A 26,931-nucleotide genomic window follows, 5' to 3' on the forward strand; every position below is an offset into this window, starting at 1 on the left:
CTTTCACACAAAACACTGTGTGTAAGGGGCGTTCCATGGGTGATGCTGTGGGTATTCCCAAGCAGCACCCATTGAATCTGAAGCATTCCCACATTTATGAGAAAAGGTAAACCTGGGAATGTTTCTGAATCTAACGCCACCCCAGAGGTGGTGTCAGGGAGACGCAACAAGGAGAATTGTTTTAATTTCTCCTCGTTTTTCTGCAGCACTAATAGAAAGAGGGACTTGCCTAAATTGTTTGATTTAGTGCAGTAAGGTGCCTCTGCCTGCACAAAATCAATCAGCCCCGCAACACAGGCACCCTTGCACCATGGTACAAGGACGCACGCGTTGGCGCATGGCAGCCCATTGTGCACCAGCGCTGGGGTAAAGGACAGGAATGCACCGTATCGCATAGATACGGCACATTTCTGCCCTTTTGTTTTGACGTAGGGCAGCGAAGCAAGATTCCTTGCAGCGCTGCCCTATGTCAAAACCTCATAAATGAGGCCCGCAATAATTAACACGGGGCTCTGTTCAGTTGCTGCCAATATTAGACACATACCAATTTATTGTTTCAATGAATTTTAGTGCCGGTATCTATACATGTAAATCAGGTGAAACATTCTGACCAGTGAGCATGTGACCGCCATAAATGAAAGTCTATCGCTTGGATGAGCATGGGTAGGTAAAAAAACACTCCAGCAATAACATCATATTCTCTCACCGTCCTGCAGCATACATTAAACTGCACATCATAACTTGGAATGCTTGCCTCTGCTGAACATACAATCGACAGTACGTGGACCATCGGAGCAAGACGCAATTTTATCATTTTACACTTTCGCGACAATTTTATATAGTCATTATTCCGTACCATCCAAGCAGCAAGCACATTTTTTCAGTGGGATCCAATTTGGGGTTGAAGTAATGATATAATAAAGTTACTATCTAAAATGAAGAAGCATCCTCACTGCCCATGTGATTACAATATAGCATTCTTACTCTTTGGTTATTTCCTTGCAAGAGCAGCGACACAAAGCATCCATTGTAATGTTGAGCACTCACAATACCATCTAACACAAATTGTACTGGGGTGGAGGATGAAAGGGACCGCTGGGTGCAAAGCTGTATGTAAAGAGTTGGCTGGCAAAAGATATAAGGTCTGCTATGAAAAATGCTGTGAAAATCCCCAGAAAAATAGATGCAGTGAATATCTTCAAGGGTTTGGGGAAATGCTGCCATAGATCAGTAGGTAAAGTAAATTATTTGCAGATGTTTTCTGAAGTGTTTGTTGTTTTTATTGCTTATGGTAAATAACTCTACCTTTTTGCTATTTTATAGTCCTTAGGTAAATGCAGCTTTATGATTTTCTTAAGCACACAATTCTAATTCTCAAGATTTAGGCCAAGCCCCTAATTGTGTTGTCCACATGCCATTAAACAGGTTTGCCACGTCCCTTTTAGAGACCCCCTCCCTCCAGCTCTTCCATCCCACTTAAAGCCCTGCCGCCCGGGCATCTTCATCACCAGCGCTGCTGTGAGGGCTGGGGTCTTGCCAGCTCAGGCACCTATTCATTTACTCCGTGCAATGTTTGGGTGAGAGCAGGAGGCAGCTGGGCGCGAGAGCAGGAGGCAGCTGGGCGCGAGAGCGAGGCAGCTGGGCGCGAGAGCAGGACAGCTGGAGCGCGCGGTGGCGGCGCGTGTCCTTCGGTGAGCGGGAAGCGCGGGCCAGTGACTGCCGGGAGTCCGTACGAGCTCCGGGCACAAGGTACTGCTGAGGGGGCGTCGGTGCTTTAAATGGGCCGGTACTCACAGGTACTGAGTACCAACACTTGTTCACAGCTAAGGAGAGTACCGGTACTCATTAACATGTTAGAGTGTCCAGGTGCTGACAAGCTCATTATCACGCTATGGCTGGAGTGACAGAACAGGTTCAATCCGGACCTGCACCGTAAATCACAGGTGCTGACGTTGCGCACGCACTGGAAGGCCAGGCGGCCGTGGGAGGTAAGGATTTCAAAAAAAGTTTTAAATTCTGCTGTGTCTTTTGTGTGAGTGAATGTCTGTTTTTATTAGGTGTGAGAGGGTGGGACGACAGAGAGCATCGAGACATTCTCTGAAGGTATTTTAAAGAAAATGTGAGGAATGCTCTTTGTGTGTGTGTGTGTAATGTCTGCTTCTTCGTGTGCCTGTGTGCGCCCGCGCTCATGGGCAAGAGAACGCATGAATGTTGTGCCTAATAAAACAAATAAAAACTGAAGATGCAAATATAAAAAAGACGCAGATACTAAAGCAGAACATATTGCTTGGCCTTCATTGATTTTTTTGTCAGGAGGTGACCAATTTATGTTAATAGATTTATCATTTGTTTTGGTACGTGCTGAAGCTGTTGCAACTCATTATTTTTGCTATTCTGAAGTCTTTCACTAGATGCCCGGAGGTGGCTGACCATTAACTCAATAGTTCTATCGCTGAGAGGGCGTGGTTTAAGAGGCTCCTTTTCTTCTGGTTTGGGGCCTCGTACCTGCAGGTATTCATACCCTCTTTAGCATATTTAAGGTTAAACCATTTTCCATGACACTGTGTAAACAAAGGTTGGGCTAAGAAAGGCATTCTTTCACACTTTATTGACAGTGTGTAGCTACATCCAGTTTGGTCCGCCCCTGCTCGGTGAATTCAAATTCAACAAGAGAACCAGAGATGCATTTTCAGTCAATTTTAATAAACAAACTCATTATAATGCCATTTATGTTCTAAATTCATAACAATCACTGATACAATCAGTGCACCTGGCTAACTGAAACTGGCTTTTGTGTCCTGAGGATAGATATGTGCCTACATCTGGTGCAAAAAGAAATTATTTTCTCACACTATTTACGCTTGGTATACAATGACGGCTTGCAATATCCCATGTTCATATATATTTATCTACAGAAAGTCACTAGATAGAAAATGTGCACAAACAGTAACTATAATAATTCTATTTGGAATTAACCGTGAAAGGACAAAGGTTCTCTTCAAATAGAGCAGAGTTGTGCACAAAATCAAAGTGGTGCTGTTTAGCGTTTAATGAGATGTACGGACAATGCCCTGTACATAATGTTGGTGTATTAAAAGCACCAATCTCAATACACCGTGCTGGCCCAGTCCATCTAAATACACAGAGTTAGGCCAAGGTCACACAGCGGCGCAAGCCTGGTATTATCACAGCCCAATTATGAAAACAGTACTCGTTCAATATATCAATGGCCCAACTTCATAAACCAACTCACCAATGCCTAACTTCCCAAAGTCCTGGGGTCACATATGTTGGCCAACAACATTGTGCAGGACCTACATCACCCACAGTGATTTGTGCACAGTTCTTAATCTGTGAAATTGATTCTGAGGATCCTTTGGCACGGTGTGCTGTGGTGCGTCCCCTTAAACGTCGCAAACTGGATGAATATGCCCAGTGTGTATAAGAGCTAATGAGTATGGAGCCCTTCAAATGAGGACCACTTGAAAACTGTCGTGTAGATGGAGGTGGTGCCCAGAACTGTACAGATATGACCCAGTGGGAAAGCAGTGATGTGTCAGTGTGTGTGTTGAAGCTGTTCTTTAGGAACTGCCCCTGCCATCCCCTTCCCTAATAGTAACAATAGATGAAAGGACCATGACATTTTACAATGCAGATCCCATTATATACTATAGCCTTATAGCCTGCCGTAGCAGGCTATATCAGCTATTAAAGGCCCGCTGCAGCGTTAAAGGCCCAAGCCGAAGGCGAGAGACTTTAACAAAGCAGAGGGACTTTAAAAGCCGGTATAGCCCTGCTACGAAGGGCTATAAGGCTATTAGAACATTCTGCCACTAGAGGGCAGAATGTTCCAACAAATAAAATGAAGTCTTCAGGGAGCGCGAGGGGATTGAAATCCCCTCGGGCTCCCTGAAGCCTTTGTTCACAGCCAGTGCCAAGAAACATTGGAATGTTGGAGCTCCGGGTTTATACCAGCCATTATAAGCCCGGAGCACTCCATTGTTTTCAAGGGATCTTCCAACATTCCAATGTTCTAATTGGCAATAAATACTTGGGAATAGTTTTATAGATGACATAAATTTCAATAATTTTACTTTCCATTTAGCTCTCATCAGAATGGAGGGAAAATGATGAGAACACTGAAATATAATTTTAAGCTAAAAATCTCTCACCTACTTCATGAGATTTGCCATTGGAAACCGAGTGCTGGTCTCCGTAGGCTCACCCTTATCTTTTCATAGGCTGTGCCTCTATGGGGAACAAAGCACTGAGCAAAGATCTGAAATGACTGAGCCAAGATCAGACAGGACTGAGCCAACACCCCGCAGGACTGGAACAAGATATTATCCAGTATTGGCCTAAGCAACAGCAATGGCTCAAGATCAGACCTGGATGGCTTAAGATCACACAGTCCTGAGCCCAGAACACTCATTACTGGCCAAAGGTCACACACCGTGAGTTAACTAGTTAATGGCCCAAGATCAGGCTATGCTGGATCAACATCACGTAGAGCTTAGCCACGATCACATACTGGTTATCAAAAGAACAGTTAAACTCATGCATGACTGCGTCAAGGACTCAAAGCACTGGGTAAATCCAACATACTGCTGGCTCAGTCTTGCCTGTTGCTGACCCAATCTTACTCAACATAAGCGCAAGAGCATACACCTCTGGCTGAACAATTCACAATGCTGGCACAGAATAAAACACTGCTGGTCTCTGAACAAACAGCAAGGGCCACAGATCAAGCAGCAACTGGCCGAGATCACGGCTGTCCTAATATCACACTGAGCAGATCATTATGCACAGTACTAAGCATCGTAATTTGTACAGAAAATCCGGTGGCATAGAAAGCATAGTCCAAACAGAACATGTCCCTTTAAAGGCAATGGGCGTCTTGCACATTTGAGAGGGTTATAGTATGATGCAGGTTTTTATTAAATGTCTGTATATGCCTTGCTCACATGTGCAGAGAGAATTTGCACACTTACAGGACATTTGAGACTGTTAACAAGGGTAATGCAAGGACAAAATGAATACTTGACAGATCGCAGAAGTGTCTTTATATAATAATGTCCCACCCCCAGCTCTGCCTCTTGACTACCCCCATCTAAATTTGATAAGCACCTGCACTTATTTTTCCCATCGAAAGCACTGGGCGTTATTGTACAATATGTACTGCATCCCGCTAATCCAGTGTCTCCTAAAATTACAAGTTTCCAAACGCCACACACCACATTTGTCAGTTAGAGGGAAGGCTGTGAATTTAACTCCACCTTGAAATTCACTTAGGTGAATAGACTTTTAAAATACACTTGAGCAAACAAAATAATGCATTAAAAGGACGGTGTTTTATCCAAAAATCTGACCATACACAGGCTGCTTGTTCACTAGATCGCAGCTCCTTGAGTGAGCTAACGTTTTGAAGGGCACATGTTACACATGTATAGTAAGTAGCACGAAGACCTGTGCATGTGTTTGCTTATTTTATAGTCAATTACATCTCGCACGGAAATGCTGTTCTGCTTGGTCATCCAAAGCAGTGTGTGAGAAGTTACCAGTGTTTGGTGCTAAATGCCAGGATATGGGCACTGAGACACTGCACGATACATCAGAAATTGAATCTTACAAGCATTTAAAAACAAATATAACATTGCAATTTGAGGATTGACCTCAGAAGACATCCATTACAGCTCTTGCAGGATCTCATTTTCTTTTAAAAAAAAATATTTTTTATTTATTTTTTCCATAAGATTTCATATATTAATTTGTCACAGTGAATACATCTTCATAAGCAAATCCAATATATACTTGGATGGGGACGCGCTCACTCACCGCAGCCACAGCCGTGAGGGGAACGGCTTCTTTCTTCACCATTCCTGCCTTCACTCCAGCTGTGAGGAGAACGGCTTACGCGCTCATTTGCCATCGGGCCGAGCCGTGAGGGGCACGGCTCTTGGGACTGCACTTCACAGCGGACGCTGGGTGGCGACGCCTGTAGATCGCGTCATTGTGGTGCCAGGAGGCAATTGAAAGAGCGAGCAGGCCTCCCGCGGCGCAGGACATGCTCACTCACCGCAGCCACTGCCGTGAGGGGAACGGCTTCTTTCTTCACCATTCCTGCCTTCACTCCACTCCAGCTGTGAGGGGAGCGGCTTACACGCTCATTTGCCATCGGGCCAAGCCGTGAGGGGAATGGCTCTTGGGACTACACTTCCCAGCGGGCGCTGGCGACGCCTGTAGATCGCGTCATCGCGGCGCCAGGAGGCGATTGAAAGAGCGAGCAGGCCTGCCGCGGCGTGGGACGCTCTCACTCACCGCAGCCACAGCCGTGAGGGGAACGGCATCTTTCTTCACCATTCCTGCCTTTACTCCACTCCAGCCGTGAGGGGAACGGCTTACGCGCTCATTTGCCATCGGGCCAAGCCGTGAGGGGAACAGCTCTTAGGACTACACTTCCCAGCGGGCGCTGGGCGACGCCTGTAGATCGCGTCATAGTGGCGCCAGGAGGCGATTGAAAAAGAGAGCAGGCCTCCCGCTGCGCGGGACGCGCTCACTCACTGCAGCCACAGCCGTGAGGGGAACGGCTTCTTTCTTCACCATTCCTGCCTTCACTCGGCTCCAGCCGTGAGGGGAACGGCTTACGGGCTCATTTGCCATCGGGCCAAGCCGTGAGGGGAACGGCTCTTGGGACTACACTTCCCAGCGGGCGCTGGGCGACGCCTGTAGATCGCGTCATCGCGGTGCCAGGAGGAGATTGAAAGAACGAGCAGGCCTCCCGCGGCGCGAGACGTGCGCAGGCAAAGCCCGGGCCAAGGGCGGGCCCGTCTGAGCCCGTCAGAGACCGGTAGAGGCTGGGCCTTTCCCCCTTGGTCGCCTCACACGCCTCCCTGCAGATTCTTGGAACGAGGTCCAACTCAACGCAGATGCAAGGTTAGTGACTCCTGTACTGTGAACCCACCTCTCTGGCCACTAGTCACAAAATGGGCAGGCGTATTGGTGTGGGGAACCCCAATGTCTCACTCAAACAACCATCTTCTTTGAACAAACCAACTTCCATAGATAGAATGCTCCAGAGAGCCATTGGAGCTGTTGCCACTGAAATTGAACTAACTGAAAGACGACTGTCACTCACCCCCGATTTAGCACTACCCATTACTCTGCATGATGGATCAGGCCCATCTCCACCCCATCCCAGGACCCTTCAACCTCTCCCCCCAGGACCCGGGCAGCGGGCTCTGTGAATGTGGTCCATCAAGAAGGTGCTCGCCCCAAAGTCAAGAAATCCAAACCAGCTGCATTACTGGGCCAAAAGCGTAAGAAACAACCAATGACACACCAGACTCCTGGAACCCAATGGGAGACGACACCTGGAATATCCCCACAACCAGATTTGGAACAGCCTCCCTGGGTTATGGACGCAATGGTGGACTTGCAAGCCCAACTAAGGATTATTGTGAAGGACGAGTTAAAAAACATATGGGAAAGGATAGATAAACTTACTAAAATGGTCGAGTCTTGGGTGGATACGTTTGATAAGTTTGATGCACTGCTAAGGGCCAAGGCACCACTGGATTCTGTAAATACAAAACAGGCCCCACAGGCAATTAATCCCGGCCCCACAGTAATCACCAATATACCATCATCCACCCTAACAAATCATCCTAATCAGGAGGGTGGGGGTCACAGCCCAAAAAATACAGTGGGGACGGGGAAAGGAAACAGCTCACTTCACCAGGACCTCAAACAAGGGTTGCAGCCAGAAAAGGAAAAAGTCCAAACTTTAATTAGTCCTCGGACAAATAACGCTTGCAATGAGAGAACAGGAAATAAGAAAGCTACATACAAGGGTGGAAATGATATAGGGCCACCTCTCCCAGTAATAAACCTCCCCCCGGAGTCGACCCCCTACGTTGTCATTCTAACAGGTGTCCCTGAATTGAAAAACGAGGCCAGAGAGTCATATTTTGATCTAAGAAACAAATGCTCGTATTGGCTAGCTAACAGACAGTTTTTTCTAAGAGATACTAATGAAATCATCATGGCCCGCAGGGTGAGCTGGGTGGGATGGGGACCAAAAAACACACTTGGGGATTGTGTCGTGATTCATTTTAAAAATCCAGCGCTTGTGGAATCCCTTTTAGATTGCTGTTACCAGAGAGACAGGGGGGGGGCATTAGTTGTCTATCGTTAGGCCATTTTTACCCCCCCCCTCACATTCCATCTGTAAGATGAAGACAAGGTCAATGGAGGGGGGAGTGGCCACAGGGAAATTATTTCTCCGCACCAGGTCAAGGCCAACCTTCTCCCCTACTCTTCAACATCCCAGTTCACAGTAGATTCAACCTCCTAGACTCAGTAGATTGACTCTTGAGAGAGATTACCCCACAAGCGCGCCACTACCAAGTAGAAAAGGTGTGGACGCAGCAAAAGACAAGAGAACAAAGGAGAAAAACCTTAACACAGAGCCTAGGGACAGTGATGGGAAGCGAGACAAATATTTTGAAGCCATCAGGGACCACATATACGAAAGCAGGCATGGTTTCTCCAACCCCTGTTCCCCTCCACCATGAAACGCAGCCCTCAATTACTCCCCGGAGGGATATAGTTACCATCTTATACTCTCTGGAAGGCGACCACGAACTAACCAATAGCGTTGAAACAGCACACCGAAAGGAGCACTGCCAACTCCCCTTGGGTACCCAAGATAATGGAATCACAATTCTCCCCTCTTTAACTGACAAATTAGGCCCTGCCACCCTTCAAATTCTTTCATGCAACGTAGCTGGACTACCTTCCAAATTGGATTGCCCGCAATGGGGCTCCTTTATAGAGCAGCATGAAATATGCACGTTCCAAGAAACATGGGCCAAAGATGACCTATGCAGAATGGGCTATGCATCGTTTAACATTACAGCCGCTCATGGGGGAAAGGGCAGACCCTCCGGAGGTTTATGTACCTGGGTCGCAATCCACCTGGGCTGCGAGGCAAACCAGCTGGAGAGTTCCTCGCGTGATATTCTTTGTGTACTCCTCACCTTTCACAAGGGACCTGACATAGCATTAATTAATGTATATTCTCGTCCAGTACCCATGGGAAGGGAGTCCACAACACTAGAACAACTAACAACTTGTCTCTCATCTATTCCCGCAAACATTGGGTAGTTATTGGTGGGGATTTCAATTGTCAATTTGAATCTCTGAAAGGGCTGGTCATGGGTACTCTCTGTGAAGAGGATAGTTACTGGTCCATCCCAGAGCCTATTATACCCTACACAAGGGCATGGACCCCACTAGCATTGCAGTTAAGTACACTTACACTAAACTTCTCACTGAGAGCTTGTAATGGCCATACCCCATCTGACATGCCCGGGAATCACATGTTTAACAGACAGGGGCATACCTCCATCATCGATTACATCATGGTAGACACAAAGTCATGATATAGAGTATTAGATTTCAAAATCAGCCCCCGTCTAGACAGTGACCATAACACCCTTATTTTATCATTTTCAATACCACAGGCCAATAATCCCCTTGATAATTTGATACCTACAGACACATGTCTAACTCAGTTCAACGGAGGGAGAAGAGTGCGTTGGGGCGAACTTTCCCAGTCAGAATAAAAATTGGCCAAGTTATACCAACACATTCTTCCACACCTCAAGGCTGTATATCAAATTGTAGGGAGAGGGTACAGCCAATTACAATTCAATAATCTTTAATAACAACCAAGAGCTGTTTACCGCTATGGCCGTATTCTTTTTTCAAAATAAAAAATCTAGGGCGACTAAAAAGTCTCAACACCCGTGGTTCAACACTGATTGTCGTATGGCTAAACAGGCCCTAATGACTGCCATCAAAAATAATGACAGGCCAGTGATTAAAGCTGCAAGCGCAAAATATAAGAATAACATTATAAAGGCCAAAAAAAGTGGGGAATTGCAACAATGGGCCGACCTCAGAAGTGCCCTTCTAAATCACGACCTTAGGTCCTTTTGGAACATTGTCAACTCAGGGTCTAAGGAGGGCTATCAGCCATTGAACCTAATATCAGTGAAGAGATGTGGTAGGCACATTTCGAAACACTTTACACAAGGGCTGTAGCTGGGGAAGGGCTAGCCATCAGACCCCTACCGTTCCCTTGTATGACATCTAAAGAAAGCCCACTGTTCACACTTAGTGAGGTACGTGATGCCTTGGGCATGATTAAACAAACAAAAGCTGCTAGGCTGGACAAGATCCCTGGAGATCTTTTCCGTTCCGAGCCAACCATATGGGCCCCTTATTTACTAATACTTTTTAATGCAATCCTCCAGGGCATGGCAATACCAACTACTTGGGCCGGGGCTGAAATAATCCCAATATACAAAAAGGGCTCCACACTCTTACCGACCAACTTTCGCCCGATTAGCTTAATAGACGTAAGTCAAAAAATCTTTGCTCGGGTCCTCTTGGGGCGCCTGCATACTTGGATGGAGGAACATAACATTCTTACTCCCCTCCAAGCCGGATTTCGAGCAAAGATATCAACAACTGATCAGATTTTAAGGCTACAGATGATTTACTGGAAAACTGTGAGTATAGAGGGTGGCAGCCTCTATCTCATCTTTGTAGACCTTAAATCAGCCTTCGACTTAGTCCCAAGGGATAAACTGTGGGCAATTCTATTAGATCTGGGAGTCCCAGATTATCTTTGCCATCAGATAAAAGGTCTCCACTAGGGCAACTTTGCTCAAATCAGATTTGGCAAAAATGGTGAACTTTCATCACCCTTGCCTGTCGAGAGAGTGGTCCGGCAGGGCTGTGTCCTGGCCCCAACTCTCTTCAGCCTTTACATCAATGGCCTGATTGAAACACTGTGCGAAGGGGATAAACATTGACGCCCCTAAATTAGCAAAACGGCTAATACCTGCCCTCATGTTTGCAGATGACACGTTTTGTTAGCTAAATCCCCTATGGGAATTCAGAGGACATTGAATAACTTCAGCGCCTTCTGCAAACACCGGGGATTAGAAATGAATGCCCAAAAAACCAAGTACATGGCTTTCAATGTAGGCAATTCCACTCGCCTCAATCCCTGTCTGGACGGCAGTCCTCTAGAGAGAGTAGCGATTTTTGACTATCTGGGAATCACATTGATAGAATGGACCGGGGAGCGCAAATTAGCGAAACAGGCCTAAATCTACCCCTGACCACGGGTGGCATCTTAAAATTATATAGGTCCTGTCATGAAAAATTGGTGAGTCCGGCCGTGGAAATTTACAAAGCTCAGGCCAGGACGGCTGCACTCTACGGAGCAAAACTATGGGGGCATTGTCCATCTTGCCAGATAGCCCGCACTGAGAATTAATTTGCCAGGTAACTCATGGGGTTACCATCCAGTACACCTCTAACACCTTTAAGTATGGACCAAGGGATTAGACCCATCGAGGAAGAAGCTGCACTTAGGCCCATATTATACTGGCGGCACTTGTGGTCTACCCCTGAATTGTTCTCTTATAGAGAAGAACTGACTGACGTCATGGGGTTACGAGGTGCAGGGAAGCTGTCCTGGTTATCGTATATTAAGAAAACATGTGTAGAGTTGGGCAGGGGCAGCCTCTGGCATAATGCTGAAGAAACCTCCCAAATAACCCCCAGAAAAGTCCTGGTAGAGAGTTTTAGAGAACATAAACTCTCCTAGTTGGAGAGGAGACCCTCGCTAGGGAGACTGACGGCAGAGTTTTTAGACATAAAAACCATATATGTCTTAGAACCAGCGTTAGATGACATACAGCCACTTCTGGCAAAAAAGCTATATCTGCAATTTAGGCATGGAGTCTTACCATTACGCTCATTTACAAAAAAGTGGGAGGGACACACAAATGCAGACTGCCCAGTGTGCCCCAATGTAGAAGAGACTGACCTCCACGTGATATTTTTCTGTCAGGGGTATAAGAAGGCAAGATCACGATGGCTAATCCAGCTCTGTAGAAACATGGGGTCCATTCACTGTCGTGAAATGTACAGGATTTTAAAATTCGATACACGTATCCCTATTGTTTTTTCAATTTCTCGTTTTTTATTTTCCATGTGGCATACACGCAGAGCTATTTTAAAGAACCAGTAAATAGGATTCATAAGTGTACTTGATCACCTTTTTTAACAATTGATGATTTTGTGATGAAATGTTGAACTTTTATTACTAATCAGAATGTACATGGGACTGAACCTTTTAATGTATATAGCTCTTACTCTATTTTATCGTAATTACCCTGACATTTGGAGACAAACAAGCTGGTAGAGTATATGTACATATGAGTTCTAGCCATTTATTGCACTTTTTAAATGCACTTTATATCCTGTTTTTAAAGTTGGTTGATACCTGGAAATGCTGCTACACTGTATGGACGTGATTCCCCTTATATTTTTATGTAACTGGGTTTTAACTATTTTATACTATTGTTTTTTAGCTGTGCTTTTATGGCCTCTTAAGCCGAAGTAAAGTTTCGATGATGATGATGTTCAATATATACTTTAAACTTTAACATATAGTATTATCTTAACAATTCATTGTTTAGACATCAAACATGGCAGCTCATTCTTAGATATCTAAGAGCAAAAGGAAAGAAAGAATAAAAGGACGAAATAGCACACAGAAGAAAAAAGGGAAAACCCCATATTCAATTGGTACTAATTATATACAGCATTCACGCTGTCGTCCCAGAAAGTGAGGCCAGAGGGGAGAAATGTTGTAGGATAGAAAGAAAGATGGTGAATGATGAGGGATATCTTGACATACTAAACAGTATTTTCTAGCCATCTAGTGGTAGGAGACTACATTTTTTACCCCAATCTCGCCTCCTTCGCATTTTCATTTTCTATGTATTGATTTATTCCCAATATTTTATCACATTGCTATGATCTTGAGATGAATGCTTTCTTAGAGTATCATCCAAAAAACGTACTTCCCTCAATATACATCCTGCCCTTACCTTACAAATCCAACTCCTGAGCAGGTCAACTTTCGTTGCTGGATTGGTGGCCTAGTAGTAGCCAAGGAATGTCAAATTAGGGCCATCTAAAGCACCTAATATAGCACTACCTTAACATGCAAATAATGATTTATTCTAAGCCTTGCATCCTCAAATTGTATGCTATCTCAAAAGGCATCCTGTGTATTCCTAAAATGTGGCATGACAAACTGCCCTTTAATCAAAAAGGTCAGAATGTCATCTCTCCTTTTTATTTCAAATGGCTCTCTCCTCCCTTCCATCCTCTCCATTCGTTCTCTCTGAGCACAACATGTACATTTGCCTTAATCTCTACTACCTTATTTCTGCATATTGCCCACAACTCATTTCAAGGATCACTAACGACATCCAGCTCATATTTAATGCCACCAATCCTTCTGCATGAACGCCTATAAGTCCCCTCGTTAATGCTCTCACCTAACTCTGCCTAATTTATTATATCACAAAGAAACTGAAGTAAATGTATGGAATGGCGTGACTGAGCGCACAGGACTAATCTCAATAACCTACAATACTAATAACACTGAACTAACCACCAACCTTCGGTTCTGGAGCAGCGTACTGCTGGCCGAGAGCACTTCAATGCCTCGTCAGGGGTAGTATTATCAAAAAGCAAAGTGATGCGAAGGAACCAATCAAATATATCTCTTTCAGAAGATGAAGGAAACCACAAATTATCCTTCACGGTAAATTAATTAGTACATGCAAAAAATCATCTGTTATTCATACCATTGTCTGGACCCAATGTCGTTTGATAAATCATCTTTATCAATGTTTGGAAAAAATATATTATATTTACACATACAAATGCATGAACATAAATTCATTTCTCAAAACATAAGATAAACAAAACACTTCTTAGAAAACGTTTGACTCTAATCCTTAGGGCATTAAGGATTAGAGTCAAACGTTTTCTAAGAAGTGTTTTGTTTATCTTATGTTTTGAGAAATGAATTTATGTTCATGCATTTGTATGTGTAAATATAATATATATTTTCCAAACATTGATAAAGATGATTTATCAAACGACATTGGGTCCAGACAATGGTATGAATAACAGATGATTTTTTGCATGTACTAATTAATTTACCGTGAAGGATAATTTGTGGTTTCCTTCATCTTCTGAAAGAGATATATTTGATTGGTTCCTTCGCATCACTTTGCTTTTTGATAATATTTGCTTTACCCAGATGCGTTTGGAATATTGGGTTCCCCCCTGGCATACCTGTTGTCAGGGGTAGTAAGCGCTATATAAATGCAATCACAATTACAATTTTATTGCAACTGAATCTAAGAGTGAAGTGTGAGTTTTACCTGTGTGGGTACAAAATGCAGTGTGCCCTGTAAGAATGCAGGATAGGTTTTGTGCCTGTTTATGTGCAGGGAGAGCAGTATGCCTGTATAATATAAGTGCAGGGTGTGCGTGAGAAGTTCCCAGTGTTTGATGTTAAATGCCAGGATATGGGCACACTGAGACACTGCACAATACATCAGCAAATGAATTGTACAAGCATTAAAAATATATATATAATATTGAATCATGCCTTAAGATAAGGACGGTTTTCTTTGAAACTGCCATTTCTCTGTGCTAGGCGCTGTATAAGAAGTGTGCCAGTGTGAGAACAAGGTAAGGTATAAGTCTGTGATAGTGCAGGGTAAGGGATGTGCCTGTATGACTGCATGGTAAATGTGTGTCTTTGTGAGTTTAGAGTGAGCGATATGCCTGTGTAAGTGCAGGGACAGCAATGTGCCCACATGCAGGGTGAAAGGTGTATATTGTGAGTGCATGGTGAAGGGAGTATCTGTAAGTGTGCAGCGACATTTATGTCTGTAGGAATTTGGGAAATGCCTGAGGCAGTATACGGTGAATAGTGTGAGTGTGTGAGACAGAATGTGAACGTCTAGGTGCATGGTGAGGGGTGTGCCTGTATGTGAGGAACAGCAGTGTGCCTGCGTGAGTGAAGAATATATACCTGAGTGCATGGTTTCAGTGTTTATTGTGGATGCAGGGTGATAGGAGTGTCTGGATGCAGGTATTGTGGGGTACTGTCTGTAACAGTGAAATATGAGGGAGTGTTTGTATGAGTGCATGGTGTGAGGAAAGTGTCAGTTTGAGTGCAGGTGAGTGGGGTACGTGTGTGAGTGCATGGTGAGCAGTGTGCTTGTGTGAGTTTAGGGCCTCCTGAATGTCCGTGAGAGTGCTGTCTGAGAGGTATGTCTGTGAGAGCGCAGGGTAAGTGGTATGGAAGTGAGTGTGTAGAGTGAGGGATGTGCTTGCATTAGTGTGGGGCAAGGGTGAGTTTACCATGAGAGAAGTGCCTCTAAGGTGAGCAATGTCCCTCAGCATAGGGGAGTGGACTGTATTGCGAGTGTAGAGTAAGGAGAGTATCTGTATGATTCCTGGATGTGAGCTGGGTGTTTGAGTGATTGCATGGGCTACTAGTAGCAGCTGTATGAGAATCGGGCGAGGTGCAGTGTCTATGAGTGCTAAGAGGATTGTCTGTATGAGTGCTAGGTTTGAGGGGACTGTCTGCATGAGTGCATCACATGAGGGGAATGTCTGTATGAGTACAGGGTGTTATCGGCATGTCTGTATGAATGTGGGGTGAGATCAGTGCAACTATGAGTGCAAGATGAGGGTGCATCTGTGTGAATGCAGGGTGATGGGAGTGTCTGTATGAGTACAGGGCCAGCAGTATTCCTGTCTAAATGAAAGATGAGGAATACCTGAGTGAGCACAACATGAGGATGGCTGCTGGATGATTGCAGGGGTTAGGGTGCTGCTGTGTGAGAGCATGGCAAAGTGGGTACCTATGTGAGTGCAGGGAAGGTGCTTGGTAGGTGAAGTGCCCGTTTTAGCAAAGGGAGTGCCTTGGTGAGTACAGGGTGATCAGTGCACCTCAGTGAATGAGGATATTCATTGGGCCTGTGTGAGTAAAGACTAAGAAATGAGCCCAAGTGCATGTTTCTGTATTTATTGTGAGTGTAGACTAATGGGACTTTGTAATTGTAATAGTTTATATATAGTGTTTACTACCCCTGACAAGGCTTTGAAGTGCTTTTCAGTGAGTAAAACGCTACTCTCGAACCCAAAGTGGATTAATGAAGAATTAGTATAGGGAAATCTACATGTTAATTTGAGAAGTGCATATGTGAGTCTGTTAGTTGGATTGAATAGGGTAAAGGAGAGATAAGAGGAGGGAAGAGTCCAGATAGGGTTATTAGGGAGATCATAGTAGTAAAATAAGGTTTGGAATGAGTCAAAGAAGGGATAGAGGAAGAAAGAGTCTAGAGAGGATTATTAAGGTGATCATAGTGGTGCAATGAGGTTTGGGATAAATCAGAGTGTGGAGGTAGAGGATATAATGAAAGAGGTATTGGATGAGACATAGAACGGTGAATTGGAGAGAGTTAAAGGGCTTATTTTTTTATTTTTAATGTATTTATTATACAGTAGGAGTAGAGTAACAAATGTTTAGATACATAACTACACAGAGAGGTATACGCAGATATGGAAAATAATAAAGAGATATACAGTTGTATTATATAAAGTCCTGTATGTACATGTATGGATACATAGGTAGAAACTCTGGCTTTGAAGTGTTGCTGTACATAAAACTAATTTCTTAAATATAATGTTTGAGGAACTTTAAATGTGTTTCCCTTCTTTTTTAAATTTATTTATTTATATTTATTTTGTATTTTCCCAGTATTTAAATAGTGAAGCACTTATAGATACAACTGTAATCATATTTACACATTGTGATAGATAAAATCAAATCAAAGAGAACCATAAGCATATAATCAAATAACTTACATAACTTACCACATAATATGATAGATAAAATAAAATAGAGACCTATAAGCATATAATCAAATAACTTATATGTAGACTATGCAGTGACCTATATACGTTAAGCATAAAATAATATATTTTTACCAGACCTATGAGAATATATATATTTAAAAGAAATGCACATATCTAACTACGTACATATAATTAAATTATACATGGTTCCATACACAGGCATATGCTGTACATTTATGTGTTGAGTATGGTCATCATGTAGAAAAGAGTCCACTCTTGAGTAGTCTTCTGAAGATAAGGTAGTTATTCGTGGATTTTATGTTTAGGGGTAATGATTTTGATAGTTTGGCTGTTTGAACAGAGAAAGATATACCACCCATGGTTTTTTTTTCAGGTATGATGGGGTTTTGAAGGGAGGTGCCAATCTGGAGCGGAGGTTCAGTCATTGTATGCATTTGATGATTTTATTCCTGATGAAAAGTGGTTCTGTTTCATGTATTGCTTTGTGGGTGGTACAAAGCAACTTGAAGGTGGATCTTCTGGCAACCTGTAGCCAATATAGGGCTCTCAAGGCAGTGGAGGTATGGGCTTGTGACTTCAGGTGTAAGAGTAGTCTGGCCGCAGAGTTCCTAATCTGCTGGACTCTTTCTATAGTTGATAAGAATGATCCATGGTACACAGTGCAAGAGAGACAGAAGCTTGGACCTTGTGTTGAAATCCTAGGTGGGGAAGATGCAGAGCAGAGTTTTTATAGTAATGAAGCTTGATTTTGCTAATTTATCCACATGGGCATTTATCAATAGCTTGGAGTCCATTGTAATTAAATGTGTCTTACTTCCTTTGATACTTGTGGAGGTGATCCCAAATCGTCAGGCCACACACAGAGCGGGTTATAATTTTTCCGATTGCCACATGTGAGTATTCTATTGTGGCACATTCAGTTTGAGATAGCTCTAGCTCATCCACTGATTAACGGCTCAAAGGCAACTGAAGATATCTGAGTTTCCAATGTCTTTAGGGCTTTCCAGTTTAAGAAGTATTTGTGTCATCTGCATAGTTATAGCATTTGAGCTGAAATTCATTCATTATTGCGCTTTAACGCCTTGTCAGGGGTAGTAAGCGCTATATAAATGCAAATACAATACAATTGCCAGTAATGACCATGTAGATATTGAAAAGCATGGGTGAGATGATAGTGCCCTGAGGGACGCCTTCTTTTGTGAAGTATGGTTTGGATGAGAAAGGGGTTGTATGGATGACAACTGTTCTGTTTTGAAGGGAGAATGTGATCCAGCCGAGAGCAGTCCTCTCTATGTTGGCTTCATAGAGTCTTTGGATTAGAGTGATATGATCAACTGTGTCGAAGGAAGCTGACAGGTCCCAGAGAAGGTGTGCAGTGACTCAGTTCCAGTCCAATGTTTAAGGTAAACCCAGATGGTGATGAGGACATATTGTGTGCCTCTTCCTGGATGGAATCCTGTATGAAAGTTGGAAAGTATGGAGTTGTGTTTAATGAACTGTGACATATGGGTGAATGCTGCTCTTTCTATCAGTTTTCCCAGGAAAGGTCCACTTGTAATAGGTCCGTAGTTGTTGGGATCATGCGAGTCCAGGTTATTTTTCTTCAATAATGGGAATATGTATGCCTTTTTTAAGTTTTATTGAAAGACTCCTATAGTTAAAGAATTATGGATGAGTGTTCTGACTGGTGTGGCAGCAGAGCTAGTTAAAAGAATGTTCTTGAAGATTTGTGGTAAGACAAGGGTCAGAAGGGCAGCTGGCTGGCCTGATTGAAGAGATCCATAGATTCTGTTTCTGAATGTTGTTGAAGGAATTTAGAGGCTCGGTTAGCCTACTCTTGCAGGGGATTGATGGAAATGGATTGGTGCTGGTGGTTTTCTGTTGTTTTAAATAGGAGTACAACGTTTAGCCAGCTTGTTAGTAAATTCTTGAGAAATGGTTTGAGTTATTTCTGTGCATTAGGTTTACAAAATTAAGTAACACTTTTATAAAATTGTTTATTTGCACATTTAGCATTTTGAATTCTGTTTGAATGGTGCCTTTTGTTTTAGCTTATTTGATTGTTGACTTGCATATTCTATTAAGTTTGTGTAGAAGAAGTCTATCTTGATTGTTATTTGTTTTGAGCCAGGTGCGTTGTAGGTTTGCAATCTGTTTTGTCTTTTTTAGTTCTGAATTTATCCTAGGTGCTTGTTTTCTTTTGTCTTCTTTTGATGTTTTTAGTGATATTAGGATATCAAAAGCTTCTTGGAACCACTGATATGAGCTTTTGAAAGGAATTATTGTGTCTAGATCTGTGCTGGATATTAGTTGCATTTCTAAGTATTCAAAAATGAGTTTGGTACACGGTCGCTATGTAGTTGCATGTAAGGTGGCCTCAGGTGTGGTGATTTGTGGTGTTTTGTGTTGGAAAGCTACCAGATGGTGGTCCGACTATGTGACTGGAGTAATCCTTTGAAAGGTAAGGAGTAGTTTCTTTTCTGTAACTCCAGTTCTGTAGTAGGGGTATGTGATCTTTGGGATTTGGCGGGCTGGAAAAGCAGGCAAGGAGGCCGTATATAGTGTGCAATAGTCTACTTTATTGAGTCTAAGGTACGGTGTGCAACAGGATAGAATGCGGGTCTTCTGCAGGAGGGGTGGAAGCGATGTGGGATCCCGTCGGTTGAGGTCGTCGTCACCGAAGGTCTTCTGCTGTCCAAGTCGCCGACGTTGGTCCCAGGAAGGGGGAAGGACGGACACCTCGGAGGGCAGTGAGACAAAAACACAGAAGGAGCCGTTAGACCTGCGGACAGTCTATGTCGCTGCCGTAACCTTCACCGGGGAGTGATAAAGAGGAGGGGGTGTGAGGAGAAGGGACAAGGAGAAAGAGGGATAAGTCGAGGAAAGATGGGTGTTTGGAAAGGGGGTTGAGTGGGTTACTATGTACAAAGCGTGAGGTGCTGTACAATGGATACCTAGAGATCCTACTAGTGTGCAGGGGTGCTAACAGGAGAGAGACTATATACATCTATGTACAAAGAACCCAAGATACACACGGGTGCTTTAGAGTGCTATACTGGAAGAAAACTGGTACTCACGGGCTCCGCCGTAACTCTCATCCGAGTTACGGCCGCTCTTCAGCCTCCTCCGGGGGACTCCACCAGTCTTCCGACCACTCTTCTGGTTCACCGCTCTCGTCCTCTCCTTTCGTCGTATCTCCTGCCGGACTCTCCTTCCACGATCCTTCGACCACCTCTGCTTCCTGTCTTCCGGCTTTTCTGTCCCCGGCGGGGAACGGGTAGGAGGGACTTCCGGGAATCAGGGGTTGTCCTTCCGGTGGGTCGCTGTTCGGGATTGGCTCCTGTAAGAGAAAGAGGGGCGGGGTTCCTGGGGTCACAGAGGCTGTGGATGAAAGCTTGGATGGACTGTCCGAACAGGGAGGATTGAGCGGAAAGGATTCTCTGGACAGGGTAAGGAAGGGGGGCCCGACCCGAGGTAGGGGGTCTCCGTTACATTCCCTTTCCCTAGCTGTCTTTCTTGTATCCGGTGTGGATAGGGGATAGCGAGAGAGGAAGTCCGCGTTACCCTGTTCTGTGCCTTTTCGGTGTACTGTTTTGAAGCGGTATGGTTGGAGGGCCAGGAACCACCGCAGGACACGGTCATTGTGACCCTTGTTCCGGGCCATCCACTCAAGGGGGGCGTGGTCGGTGAAGATGGTAAAGTCACGTCCTTCTAGGTAGTAACGGAGACTGTCCACTGCCCATTTAATCGCCAAAGCTTCTTTCTCCACGACGGCATAATTCCGTTCTCGAGGAAACAGTTTCCTGCTGAGGTACAGGATGGGTCTTTCGTTCCCCTCGTGGTCCCTCTGTGACAGTACTGCCCCTAAACCTTGTTCTGAAGCATCTGTCTGAAGGAGGAAGGGTTGTGTGTAATCCGGACTAACTAGTACGGGATCGGAGGTCAAGGCATTCTTCAGATCGTTAAATGCATGCCACAATAGGGGAGTCGGGTTTTTCAGAATGGCCTCTGTTTTCGTGGCTTTCTTCAATAGGTCAGTGAGCGGGGCGGCCCTTTGGGAAAAATTGGGCACAAACCTGAGATAGTAACCAAGGAGGCCCAGAAAGGCCCTCAAGTCTTTTCTGGTCTGGGGGAAGGGGAGGGAATGGATGGCTTCTGTTTTGCTGCTCTGGGGCCGTATGAGGCCCTCACCCAGGAGGTATCCCAGATATTTAACGGTTTGGGCTGCCAGGGTGGTTTTGGCGGGATTAATCGTGAACCCATAGGAGCCCAAAGAGGAAATGACGTTATGGAGATGCTCCAAGTGTTGTGACCAGGTGTCGCTGTAGATAACTATATCGTCGAGGTAGGCCCCTGCATACTGAGTGTGGGGACGTAAGATATGATTCATGGCCCGTTGGAATGTGGCGGGCACGCCATGGAGGCCAAAGGGGAGGACGAGGAACTGATATAAACCTTCAGGGGTAGAAAATGCCGTTTTCTTTCGGTCTTCTTTTCTGAGGGGTATCTGCCAGTACCCCTTACAAAGGTCCAGAGTGGATATGTACTGGGCTTTCCCTATACGCTCTACCATCTCGTCTACTCGGGGTAACGGGTATGTGTCAAAGGTGGATATCTTATTGACCTCCCGGAAGTCAATACAAAATCTAACAGACCCATCAGGTTTGGGTACAAGCACTATTGGGGAATTCCAGTCACTTACAGAGGGTTCTATAATGCCCAGTTTTAACATTTGTTCGACTTCCTGGTGTATGATCGCTCTACGGGCTTCAGGGACCCTATAAGGCCTTTGTCGGACCACTTTCCCCGGACTCGTCTGTATGGCGTGCTCAGTAATGGAGGTGTGACCAGGCAAAGAGGAAAACACCTGTTGTAAAGGGGAGAGACGATGTTGGAGGGCTACACTCAGGGACGGAGGTAGGGCGGGGTCTATGCAAGGGGAGAAAGAAAGGGGTTCCAGACCCACAGAGCCGGTCAGGACGGGACGAGGACCTTCCCATTTTTTTAGTAGGTTGACGTGGTAAATCTGGGTGGTACCCCGTGTGGGGTCTAGTTGTATTTCGTAGGTGACAGGGGTTATTTGTCGGAGTATGGTGTAGGGACCTTGCCATTGTCCAAGGAGCTTTTGATCGGAAGAGGGCATCATTAAGAGAACTAGGTCTCCCACTGAGAAGACCCGGTGTTTTGTGCCTCTGTCATACTGACCCTTCTGTTTCTCTTGTGCCTGTGTAAGATTCTGATGTACTATGTCCCTTATTAGAGACAAGTGGTTTTTGAGGTTCTCCATATATTCCGGGAGGGGGCGGGTGCGATCTGGTTCTGCCTCCCAGGCTTCCTGAGCCATATCTAATAGAGAACGAGGGGGTCGGCCATACAACAGTTCGTAGGGCGAATATCCTGTGCTGCTCTGCGTCTTGCAACGTATCGCAAATAAGGCAAGGGGTAACATCTCCTCCCACCTCTTCGCCTCCAACCCTAATAGTTTCTTTAGGGTTTGTTTTATGGTGGCATTGTATCGTTCCACTAACCCATCGGTTTGTGGATGATACGCCGAGGTGCGTATCTGTTTAATCCCTAGTTGGGAGCAGACCTGTTTCATAAGGGAGGAGACGAAGGGAGTGCCTTGATCCGTCAGGATCTCCCGGGGAAATCCTACCCTTGAGAACACAGTGATGAGAGCTTTCGCAACGTTTTGGGTGGTGGGTTGTCGTAGGGGAAGGGCTTCGGGAAAGCGGGTGGCGTAATCCACGATAACTAGGGCGTATCGGCAACCACTTCGGGAAGGTAGCAAGGGTCCTATGATGTCCATGCCTACCCTGCTGAAAGGGACGTCAATGAGGGGCAGGGGTTGTAGGGGTACCCTTGGAGGTTGGTATCTACTGTGTTTCTGGCAGACCGGACACTCTCTGCAGTATGTTTTGATGGCTTGGTGTACCCCTGGCCAATAGAACCTGTCTAAGATCGCTTGGCTGGTTTTCTCGTCTCCGAAATGTCCCCCCAGAAGGTGGCTGTGGGCCAGAAAGAGTACCTTCTCCCGAAAGGGACCGGGTATGAGTAATTGTGGTTTTTGGTGGGTCCCTCCCTTCCGATATAGCAACCCATGTTTCTTAAAGAAGTAGGGACCTACTATAAGAGGATCCTCGTGGGCTACTGCCTTGGCCCATGCTTCCTGCAGCACCGGATCCTCTCGCTGGGCTGCCCTGAATTCTCTGTCGGTCTGCCACGGGTGTTCTTCGAGGGTCACTGGGAAGACACCGGTGTATTCACGTCTCTCCTTCTTTTTCTGGGCTTTGGGTTTCGGTGGCTTGGGATCAGTCCTAGGGGAAACAGGTCCTTGAGGGAACGGGGCTTCTCCCCACCAACGAGTCAGGGAATCAGTGGTTTCTTGCAGAAGTCCTGGTAGTCCCATATAGTCGCTTCCTAGAATAGCCTGTTCCGGTAGAGTGGGGACAAGACCAACAGAGAGGGTGGTTCCAGGATCTTTGGGGTGTTGGACCCGAACTTGAGTAGTGGGGTACTGTTTTGTGTCTCCATGGACACATTGAATGGCGACCGTACCTGACGTCGGCCCCAAAGGTTGAGGCAAGAGCTGGGGTCGGAGAACGCTCTGACGACACCCCGAGTCAGCCAAGGCCATAAGTGGTTGCCCATCAAAGCTTACCGGGCAGCGGAACGACGGAGGTGACGTGCCTGGGACCGAACACACATAATTCCTGGCGAGTCCCACCTCCATCGGTTCCTCCTTCTGGGGGCACAACCGAGCAATATGACCAAAACCCCCGCAATGGTAACACTGGGGTCCAGGATTATTAGGTCGGGGAGGTACGGGGTATGTGAGCAGGGGGATTGGTTCCGGTCGCCTTTGGAAAGACGGACGGGGAGGTCGGAGGTTTGTGGAGGGATGTGGTTTGGGGGGCGGATCTTCCTTACTTCGTTGGATCTCTTGTGCCCGACTATAGGCACTCGCAATTTCCACCGCAGTGTCTAGGGTAAGGTGGGCATGTTGTCGTACCCACCTTTGGGTGCCGGGCAACAAGGACATCAGAAATTGTTCTAGGTAGATTTTTTGTAACACGTCGTCCATGGTGGAGGATTCTGGTCTCAACCACCTATTAGCCAGGTCCTTAATCCTAAAGGATAGAGCTCTCGGGGTTTCCTGGGGTCCTTCCTTGATTTGCCGTAGTTTCCTGCGATAAGTTTCGTCGTCGATACCCAACCGTTCAAGGATGCATTTCTTTATGTCCCCATATGGCGTGGTACCCTGTACGTTCGCCTGTTGGTACGCCGCCTGTAATTCGCCGGTCAATAAGGGACCCAGGTAATGACCCCAGCGGTCGGCAGGCCATGCTGCAGCCTGTGCCAATCTCTCAAAATTGGTAAAGAAAAAATCGGGATCCTCCCCGGGCACGTATTTTTGCAGCACCACTGAGGGTAGGGAGGTGGTTGGTCTCTGGTGCTCCAACACAGTGGTCAGTTTTCCCATAGCTTGTTCATGGGTGGTCCCCTGACCCTTTAAGACATCGTGTAGTTGGCCGCGATCGTCCTCGGCCGTCTTCAAGAATCGCTCCATCATTATCCCCATCTGCTCCTGATTCTCAGCCATTTTCTTTATTACGGCCTCCATGCTTCCAGCTAATCCCACTTCTGACACCACCTGTGATCTTTGGGATTTGGCGGGCTGGAAAAGCAGGCAAGGAGGCCGTATATAGTGTGCAATAGTCTACTTTATTGAGTCTAAGGTACGGTGTGCAACAGGATAGAATGCGGGTCTTCTGCAGGAGGGGTGGAAGCGATGTGGGATCCCGTCGGTTGAGGTCGTCGTCACCGAAGGTCTTCTGCTGTCCAAGTCGCCGACGTTGGTCCCAGGAAGGGGGAAGGACGGACACCTCGGAGGGCAGTGAGACAAAAACACAGAAGAAGCCGTTAGACCTGCGGACAGTCTATGTCGCTGCCGTAACCTTCACCGGGGAGTGATAAAGAGGAGGGGGTGTGAGGAGAAGGGACAAGGAGAAAGAGGGATAAGTCGAGGAAAGATGGGTGTTTGGAAAGGGGGTTGAGTGGGTTACTATGTACAAAGCGTGAGGTGCTGTACAATGGATACCTAGAGATCCTACTAGTGTGCAGGGGTGCTAACAGGAGAGAGACTATATACATCTATGTACAAAGAACCCAAGATACACACGGGTGCTTTAGAGTGCTATACTGGAAGAAAACTGGTACTCACGGGCTCCGCCGTAACTCTCATCCGAGTTATGGCCGCTCTTCAGCCTCCTCCGGGGGACTCCACCAGTCTTCCGACCACTCTTCTGGTTCGCCGCTCTCGTCCTCTCCTTTCGTCGTATCTCCTGCCGGACTCTCCTTCCACGATCCTTCGACCACCTCTGCTTCCTGTCTTCCGGCTTTTCTGTCCCCGGCGGGGAACGGGTAGGAGGGACTTCCGGGAATCAGGGGTTGTCCTTCCGGTGGGTCGCTGTTCGGGATTGGCTCCTGTAAGAGAAAGAGGGGCGGGGTTCCTGGGGTCACCGAGGCTGTGGATGAAAGCTTGGATGGACTGTCCGAACAGGGAGGATTGAGCGGAAAGGATTCTCTGGACAGGGTAAGGAAGGGGGGCCCGACCCGAGGTAGGGGGTCTCCGTTACAGGGTATCTCTGTGATAGTCATAATCTAGTGAATAGTCCCACCCATGTGCGTGGACCCCGGAGCAATAAAAAATAATCTCTTAAGGTGTCAAACCATGCAGACCTGCATCCACCTTTAAGAGAGAATTTAATTTAAAGACAGATAATGCAGCCTATACCCACAGGCTACACTGTCCAGTACTTCAACTAGAATTCCACCAACATCCACAAACAGCACTGCCTGTCCAGCTTTTCTCCACACAGGAAAAAACCCTGCCTCTACCAGCAAAAGCCTCTGGAATGATAGAGAGGAAGGAATGGACAGACAAGCCCCATAGGCTGCCATTATGTGGCTGAGAACAGGATACTGTGCCTTTAAGAAAACTTTCCAGATTTCCAGAACTTTCCCAGTATCCCAGAATGCACAGCAGGTCCCTTTTACTTTCAGTTCTTTTTGAAGGCATAGCACGCCAGACCTGTAGCATTCCTCACATGAATAATCATCTCTCCACCGGGGAGGAGGGCGGGCGCTTATGACTATCACAGAGATACCCCTACTACAGAACTGGAGTTACAGAAAATAAACTACTCCTTCTGTAGTAGGGGATCTCTGTGTATAGTCATAATCTAGTGAATAGAATGGCAAGCCCATCCCCACACAACAACGGCGGTGGAGAACACACAAGACAATACCACTACTGTACGAACAAATTTCGCAGCGAAGCCTGCCCAACCTGAGCATCTGCCCTGGCATCCGTGTCCAGACAGTAATGCGCAGCAAAGGTATGGACTGACTTCCAAGTGGCCGCCTTGCAGATTTCCGCAATCGGAACATTACGCAGCAAAGCCGTTGTGGCAGCTTTGCCCCTGGTGGAATGAGCCTTAGGTTTACCCCCTAAGGTCTTATTAGCCTTTTGATAACACAATTGTATGCAGGACACAATCCACCGAGAAATGGACTGCTTAGAGGTCGCGAGACCGGTCCTGACTGATCCATAATTAACAAACAATTGGTCTGACCTACGAATATCCTTGGTCTTATCCAGATAAAATTTCAACACCCTCCGAACATCCAGGGAATGGAGAGACCTTTCCGCTGGCGAAGAGGGATTCTGAAAGAACGTAGGTAAAGTTATGGTCTGGTTGACATGAAAATCAGAGATAACCTTAGGAAGAAATTTAGGGTGAGTATGCATCACAACCTTAGCAGCATGAAATAAAGTATAAGGTTCCTGACAACATAATGGCTGAAGTTCACTCACCCTGCGGGCCGATGTAATGGCCACTAGGAACGCCGCCTTCCAGGATAGGTGCTGCAATGAAGCCTTGTGAATGGGTTCAAAAGGCTCCTTCATCATTCTGGACAGCACCACATTCAAGTCCCAGGAAGGCGAGGGAAGTCTGACAGGAGGAAACACTTTCTTCAAGCCTTCCAAAAAATCCTTGACCACAGGGATCTGAAAGAAGG

At 45.9% G+C, this 26,931-nt stretch overlaps 2 protein-coding genes across 7 annotated transcripts in view; both read right to left on the reverse strand.

Annotated features, from left to right (window-relative positions):
• Positions 1-26,931, reverse strand: part of MLKL (mixed lineage kinase domain like pseudokinase) — a 642,399-nt gene that overhangs the window by 92,724 nt on the left and 522,744 nt on the right. The gene's annotated exons all lie outside the window — the stretch shown is intronic.
• Positions 17,659-25,381, reverse strand: LOC146775749 (uncharacterized). Of its 2 annotated transcripts, none has more exons than XR_014972373.1 (2): positions 25,070-25,381; positions 17,659-20,185 (listed from the first exon to the last, which is right to left on the reverse strand). XR_014972373.1 is itself a non-coding variant. In XM_085639668.1 (2 exons), the coding sequence occupies exons 1-2, from the start codon at positions 24,467-24,469 to the stop codon at positions 19,949-19,951; spliced, it is 1,734 nt and encodes a 577-aa protein (XP_085495794.1). In that variant the 5' UTR covers positions 24,470-25,381; the 3' UTR covers positions 17,659-19,948. The 2 variants fall into 2 exon arrangements, 1 of the variants encoding a protein (XP_085495794.1); XM_085639668.1 differs by having other exon boundaries at positions 22,973-25,381.

Source organism: Triturus cristatus, chromosome 12 (assembly GCF_964204655.1).
Source record: "Triturus cristatus chromosome 12, aTriCri1.1, whole genome shotgun sequence".
Lineage (NCBI taxonomy): Eukaryota > Metazoa > Chordata > Amphibia > Caudata > Salamandridae > Triturus > Triturus cristatus.